The 8,147-nt window shown below is 39.6% G+C and overlaps 1 protein-coding gene across 1 annotated transcript; it reads left to right on the top strand.

The window, feature by feature from the left end:
• The first annotated feature begins 1,003 nt into the window (after positions 1–1,003).
• LOC148099800 (uncharacterized) lies at positions 1,004–7,619 on the top strand. The gene is made up of 2 exons (XM_087851402.1): positions 1,004–2,269; positions 7,407–7,619. The coding sequence occupies exons 1-2, from the start codon at positions 1,004–1,006 to the stop codon at positions 7,617–7,619; spliced, it is 1,479 nt and encodes a 492-aa protein (XP_087707528.1).
• The last annotated feature ends 528 nt before the right edge of the window (positions 7,620–8,147 follow it).

The following is an 8,147-nucleotide window of genomic DNA, read 5'->3' as shown; positions in this document are numbered from 1 at the left end:
ATATCAGAAATCTGTTCACTATTTTTATTACAGATTATATCAGTAAGTGACTAAATATTGACTGATAACTTATGGCAAAGGGGTGGGATTAAATAAGTGTGTACTTCTTCCCTCTCCCTTTCGACATGTAACTGAATCAGAACAGAAGCAATATTGAAATGTATTAACTTTATTTTGTATAGTATGTTTTTCTCAGATTTTCTTTGCTAAATGTACCTGTATATTGTTTACATGATTGAAAGAAATTAACAAACAGGCCCAAATACAGGAGAAGGACAGCTGAGAGTGGAAAAAAATCACAAAAATAAATACTGCCAGATTTTCAACTTCGGTCTACAAGAAAATAAGAAGATCATGGGATTAGCCTCGATTGCACTTTGGACCTATTGACGGGATGCGCTCCGTCCCTTGATGCATGTACACTTTCAATTTCTGGTTGGGCTGCTTGGGTACAAAGTAAGTTTCATCATCAGATGATGAGCTTCATGTAAACATCTGCATGGAAACTGGATGCCTGGACTTCTCTGCTTACTTAGACCAAACCAAACCCTGAATTATGTTGGAAAATATGTGATGTTTTATGAAGGATCACATAAGAAACAACATTTTTTAGTTGTTTTTGAAACTAAAAAACTATTCAAAAAGTTTTAAATAGTTTAGAAAGGACTTTTACATTTTCATAATATTCATGGCTGTGTGGTAAAGCTGACATTATCTCACTTGTAATGGTTCAGATTGGACACTGTGACTGGCCGGTTCTGTGCTCCAGGCCACATGTTTGATACCCCTGGACCCATGCAACGAAGTATAAAAAAACGTGTCCACACTTTGGCCTGTGAAGAGTGAAAGCAGATATACGGCGTGATATCGAGCCAAATGCTTCAAAGTGTTCCTTGATGATGTGATAAAGAAGTGGCGTTCCTCCTCCAACCACAAACAGGAAGCTCATGAAGCGAGCAGTGTCAGTGCTTGTACGACACTCACCACGAGACCTCTGAGCAGGATGGCTGCAGTCGCACAGCTCTGCTTCTCCCTGCTGTTCACTCTCATCAGCAACATTCATGCAGAAGAATTTATCGCCATAAGAGAAGAAGGAGACTCTTTACAGTTCAAGCTCCCAGATCAAAACAGCTCCTGCATCACCTCCAGACGTGTTGGTGAAGATACTCTGGTCCTGTGGAACATCTCTGACCCCTGGAACAGAAACTTCACAGTACATGAAGACCTGACAGGACGACTCTCATTTCCTGAGACATTTCATGGTTCTCCTTCATTTACTCTCAACAACCTGACCCACTCAGACTCTGGACTGTACCAAGAAGTGTGCTGGACTCAGGGCAGCGTGACATATGAGAGAAACATCAGCCTGACTGTGTGTAAGACAGTAAGGGGGCAAGAATCTATCATAAGTCCTGAAGACACTGTAGACGTACAATGTAAAGGAGCAGGTGAGAATCTGACGGTGCGTTGGATCAGACATTACGGGGAGTGGCAACAAGACATGCGGAATAGATTTGAAGACAGAACAATTTTGAAGGTGAATAAAGTCCAAGAAAGTTTCCTGGAGGTGACAAACACATCACTTCTTCATGTCTTCAATGAACAACAAACTGTTTACATCTGCCTGGTGATGAACCAACAGCAGTGTGTGAGCACTTACTCTGTACGTTTGACCAAAGAAATAAAGCGACGTTATGCTTCAGAGGGAGACACAGCTGTGCTGGAGTGTCCCTTCATGGACCCCATTCATGACCAGCCCCCAGTTTGGATGAAGGAAGTATTTCCCTACAAAACTGCTGAAGAAATTGGTCGAAACTTCTCGCTGGTATTTCCATCACTAATGTTAAGTGATTCAGGTTTCTACTACTGTGTAGGTGAAACAGTAAAACATGAGTACGAGCTTTTGGTGTGCCCTAAACTTGGTCCACCTGCAGTAAAGGTTTTCTCAGAGGGAGATGAAGTCACTATGAGATGCTCTGATGATTGGAAAAATAGTGCTTTGGGCTCTATGTTCTTTAAGTTGATCCAAACAGAAGGTAACATTGTGTTCAATGATGTGTTCTGCAGTGACAATAGAATCACTTGTTCCAATGGCAGCCTGATAATCTCTAATGTCTCACTGGAAGATGCAGGAGAGTATGTGTGTGCAGGTTTTAAGTCAGGTGATGAGTGTGTGTCAGCAGAAAAATTTGTTCTGATCTACAGAGAGCCCTTTGGGGTTTACTCGACCTTCTACAGAGTCAGGTGGATACTGCTCAGCAGTCTGCAGGTGATGCTTTGTGTTGTTGTGGTCTGTGTGACACAGAAAACCAGGAGAGGAGAGCAGCTTTCAGCTCAGACACACACTTAATATGCTTATAATAATAATAATAATAATAGTAATAATAATAATAATACATAGAAGTGAAGAAATCAAAACAAAAACAAACAAAAATATTATTGTAGATATGAATCTGTGACCTGACTGGACGGTTCAGTCTCTTATATGATTATATATTTTAAACATTTTGCCTTTTTCTATCTTTCGACTTAATTCTTGTTTATTTCTGCTCATATTTTATTTCAGTTATAATGATTATGTGCTTTTTTGTTTTATGTGATTTGATGTTTATCCATATCTCATTCATGTATCTCTCAGAGTATCATTTTGAATATTCTTCTGTTTCTATCAGTGATCAGTTCGATCTATAATAAATGTTAGAAACCAGTTGTAAATGTATTCGTTCTTCACTCTGATGTGAATCATTATCATCTCTCTTGGAAAATGTATTTTGTTATTGTGTTTAAGAGCAGATTCATTACAGCACCATGTTCATCTGCACTATATTGTTTTCATTGTTGTGAATAAACATGATTGTCTGATACAGCAAACACTTCATAATATGGACGTTACTGCTTTGATTGTGTTTTTATATTCTCCATTTTTGTTAGGAATCATTTCTGAAATAAAAATATCTAAATCTAATTTAACAGAAGATGAGAAGATGCTGTTCCATAATTCACTGCAGCGGGCCTCCATTCATGAAAACCATTAACACAATAAATAAAGTGGCACAGATCATGCAAATGTTTATTTTAACTGTATTTTCCTATTCATGCCAAAACCTGCTGTCATATTTGGAGTTTTAACAGTTTCTAAGCTCACTGTTGAACTCTGAACATCACACTGCTGGAATAAAAACTGCTTCTTGTTGAGTTGTTGCTTTGCATGAAGAACGCACATTTATATAAAGTCAGGTGTGTTTAAGGCTCGATATAATCAGTTTGCAGTAATAATGCCCTTTGCTGATTTCCAAACAAGAAAAATGAGGAGGCTGAAGAAAAATCAACATGCTGTTTATATCACAAATAACTCTTTGGGTAGAATTTGCTGAGCAAAGGGTCTGAGGATTAGGACTCAGGTGCAGATTCATCAAGAGGAGCGTGGCATTACTACAAACTGTTCCACCCTATAAACACTAAATGCATGTGAACAGGTGACCGGCACAATGAGCTGAAGAGCACAAAACATTATTTACCTTCAGATCACGAGCCGTCCCAGTCAAAATGTGCATAAAGGACATTTTTGAAAAGCAATAAATTGTGTGCCACAGACTTCTTATTCACATTTATTTGACACATATAAGTGTAACTACAAACTCACAGGCTAAGCCATAAATTTAGCTGCAAAAATATTCCTGTTCACAACTTTCAGTTACAAAACTGACACTGTGCCTCTTCAGTAAATCCAGCAGCTTTTTAACATTAAACACTTTTTGCTGCAGATGTTAGTAAATTTAATGTAGATCAGAACAAATTTTTCTGCTGACAAACAGTCACCTGACTTAAAACCTGCTTTCTTCATCCAAACTGGGGGCTGGTCATGAATGGGGTCCATGAAGGGACACTCCAGCACAGCTGTGTCTCCCTCTGAAGCATAACGTAGCTTTGGTTCTTTGATCAAATGTACAGAGTAAGTGCTCACACACTGCTGTTGGTTCATCACCAGGCAGGTGTAAACAGTATGTTCTTCATTGAAGACATGAAGAAGTGATGTGTTTGTCACCTCCAGGAAACTTTCTTGGACTTCATTCACCTTCAAAATTGTTCTGTCTTCAAAACGACTCGGCCCAGCTTGTTGCCGCTTACTGTCATGTCTGATCCAACGCACCGTCAGATTCTCACCTGCTCCTTTACATTGTACGTCTACAGTGTCTTCAGGACTTCTGATATCTTCCCTCCTTACTGTCTTACACACAGTCAGGCTGATGTTTCTCTCATATGTCACGCTGCCCTGAGTCCAGCACACTTCTTGGTACAGTCCAGAGTCTGAGTGGGTCAGGTTGTTGAGAGTAAATGAAGGAGAACCATGAAATGTCTCAGGAAATGAGAGTCGTCCTGTCAGGTCTTCATGTACTGTGAAGTTTCTGTTCCAGGGGTCAGAGATGTTCCACAGGACCAGAGTATCTTCACCAACACGTCTGGAGGTGATGCAGGAGCTGTTTTGATCTGGGAGCTTGAACTGTAAAGACTCTCCTTCTTCTCTTATGGCGATAAATTCTTCTGCATGAATGTTGCTGATGAGAGTGAACAGCAGGGAGAAGCAGAGCTGTGCGACTGCAGCCATCCTGCTCAGAGGTCTCGTGGTGAGTGTCGTACAAGCACTGACACTGCTCGCTTCATGAGCTTCCTGTTTGTGGTTGGAGGAGGAACGCCACTTCTTTATCACATCATCAAGGAACACTTTGAAGCATTTGGCTCGATATCACGCCGTATATCTGCTTTCACTCTTCACAGGCCAAAGTGTGGACACGGTTTTTTATACTTCGTTGCATGGGTCCAGGGGTATCAAACATGTGGCCTGGAGCACAGAACCGGCCAGTCACAGTGTCCAATCTGAACCATTACAAGTGAGATAATGTCAGCTTTACCACACAGCCATGAATATTATGAAAATGTAAAAGTCCTTTCTAAACTATTTAAAACTTTTTGAATAGTTTTTTTAGTTTCAAAAACAACTAAAAAATGTTGTTTCTTATGTGATCCTTCATAAAACATCACATATTTTCCAACATAATTCAGGGTTTGGTTTGGTCTAAGTAAGCAGAGAAGTCCAGGCATCCAGTTTCCATGCAGATGTTTACATGAAGCTCATCATCTGATGATGAAACTTACTTTGTACCCAAGCAGCCCAACCAGAAATTGAAAGTGTACATGCATGAAGGGACGGAGCGCATTCCGTCAATAGGTCCAAAGTGCAATCGAGGCTAATCCCATGATCTTCTTATTTTCTTGTAGACCGAAGTTGAAAATCTGGCAGTATTTATTTTTGTGATTTTTTTTCCACTCTCAGCTGTCCTTCTCCTGTATTTGGGCCTGTTTGTTAATTTCTTTCAATCATGTAAACAATATACAGGTACATTTAGCAAAGAAAATCTGAGAAAAAAATACTATACAAAATAAAGTTAATACATTTCAATATTGCTTCTGTTCTGATTCAGTTACATGTCGAAAGGGAGAGGGAAGAAGTACACACTTATTTAATCCCACCCCTTTGCCATAAGTTATCAGTCAATATTTAGTCACTTACTGATATAATCTGTAATAAAAATAGTGAACAGATTTCTGATATAATATATACTATAATATCACATCATGAAGTTTTCTAAATAGCGACATTCACTTAATTTCAACATTTTCCCTTTTCTTTATAGCTCAAGAAGATCATATCTTTATAACTCTTTTTGAACTGTTTTATGTTTGGATATTGCTTCAATTTCATATTCAAACTGTTCCACAGCTTCACTCCATGCACAGAAACACAAAAGCTTTTTCCTGTTGTACGTACCTTCCCTGTTTTGAAGTTACAAAAACCCCTTAAATTATAACTTACTCTGAATATAATCTGGCAGTTCCTTATTTTTTGCTTTGAATATAATTTGTGCTGTTTGGAATTTCACTAGATCAGCAAGTTTCAATATTTCAGACTGCAAAAATAGTGCGTTTGTATGTTCCCTATAACCTGCATTGTGGATGATTCGAACTGCTTTTTTTGTTGAAGAGTAAAAAGTGAAAGTAATGTGGTTTAATAGTTGTTGCCCCAGACCTCTGCACAAAAGCTTAAGTATGGTGAAACCAGTGAACAGTAGAGAATATGAAGTGATGTCCCGTGTGATACCTGCTTTGCCTTGTTTAGTATTGCAATGCTTCGTGATACTTTGGAATGAATATATCTTACGTGAGCACTCCAGTTTTTCATCTATTATTACCCCCAGAAATTTATTTTCCCTGACTCTTTCAATATCAGCACCATTTAGTTTAATCTTAGCATTGTATTTAAAGTACTATTTCCAAATAACATCATTTTAGTTTTATTCAAATTTAATGATAATTTGTTTTTATCAAACCAGAACTTCACTTTACTTATTTCATTAGTCATATCCTCCAATAAATTCTGCAGATCATCACCAGAGCAGAAGATGTTTGTATCGTCAGCAAAGAGAACCATTTTTAATACTTTGGACACTTTACAGATGTTGTTAATGTTTAAGTTGAAGAATTTTGGGCCCAAAACTGAGCCTTGGGGTACACCACAAGCAATGTCCATACGTAAGGAGCAACCACCATTTAATTTCACAAACTGCTTACTTAAATAATTCAGGACCCAATTTAAAACTACCCCTTTGACAGCATAACGTTCCAGTTTTCTTATTAATATATTGTGATCTATAGTGTCAAATGCCTTTGTCAAGTCTTTGAATAACCCAGCCACATATTGCTTTTTGTCTATGGAATTTGTGATGTATTCTATTGAATTCTGCTTGATCCGTACTCTCAGTGAGTAGTTTATGTTTATCTATAAATTTTTCCAGTTGGTTGTTAAACAGTTTTTCAAGAATTTCTGAGAATTGAGGTAGTAAAGAGACCGGCCTGTAGTTTATGAAATGGTGTTTGTTGCCAGATTTGTATAGAGGTATAACTTTTGCTATTTTCATTCTGTCTGGAAATCGACTAGTTTGAAATGATAAATTACAGATGTACGTAAACGGTTCTATAATAGCCTTACTATATCTTTTAACCACTATCATATCAATATCAATTGGGTTCCGGCTTGAGTGAACGCTGGTGCGCCTGGCTACCGCTACTCACCGGTACATTTTAGATTATTTGGATTCAGATTTGGATTAACAAGGACATTCACACTCAGGACCAGATCGATCTCTGCCAGGGATTGATTTGCAACGCTTGTCCTCAACATCTGCTATTTCAGCTGAATGTGCTCTGACGTCGTCTTCTCAGTGAGCTGCACTAGCTTAACTGTTTGAGCTATTTTAGCCTACCTGTTCGTCGCTCCGGCTGGCTCGGCTCCTTTTCCTCCACATAATCGAAGATGTGGCATCCTATGGCTGGTCTGCTCCGCTATACAGCCGCTGAGCTCCTGCACCTTCGCGGGCAGCTGTCGCTCCCGTCGCCGGCGGAGCTCCACTACCACCCAGACATCACTTTCCAGCCTCGCCGGAGATACATCCATCGCGGGTCCCGCTGGATTTTCCATAACTCCAATGGAACGAAATTGTTTTGGTCTGCTACTCGCCGCCCTCGCAGGAACCCTGATCGGGCTGTCAACCACCAATCTCTAGCCCACCTGCCCAGGGCGCCGACCGCGATTAGCAAAAAAGAAAATACTCCACTCAACTTCTGTCTTCTAAACATTCGCTCACTGACAAATAAGGGGCCTCTCATCCAAGACCTCCTATCTGACCGTAAGTTTTAGTTTTTCTGCTAAACTGAAACCTGACAACAACCGGATGACTTTTCTCAGCTAAATGAATCCACTCCTCCGGGGTTTGTTTACCTTTCTAAACCTCGCTGCATAGGTCGTGGGGGTGGTCTCACGATCTTCTTTCGCCAGCACTTGAATGTCCTGCCAGTTAATCTTGATACCTTTAGTTCCCTTGAGTGCCTTGCATGTGAGCTGACTGGACCCATTCCCACCATCATAGCTACTGTATACCGCCCCCCTAAACCTAACCCTGTCTTCCTCAGTGACTTTGCTAATCTACTAACCCATCTTTCATCTCTCTCCCCAAATGTGATCTTGGTGGGAAATTTCAACATTCATATGAATAATAATGACCGTCTGCTCACCAGAGACTTTTCCTCTTGTC

The sequence above is a fragment of the Neolamprologus brichardi genome, chromosome 14 (genome assembly GCF_056152115.1).
Source record: "Neolamprologus brichardi isolate AB-2024 chromosome 14, ASM5615211v1, whole genome shotgun sequence".
Taxonomy (NCBI): Eukaryota; Metazoa; Chordata; class Actinopteri; order Cichliformes; family Cichlidae; genus Neolamprologus; species Neolamprologus brichardi.
The sequence above is the reverse complement of the archived record's forward strand: the minus strand, read 5'-3'. Positions and strand labels throughout refer to the sequence as shown.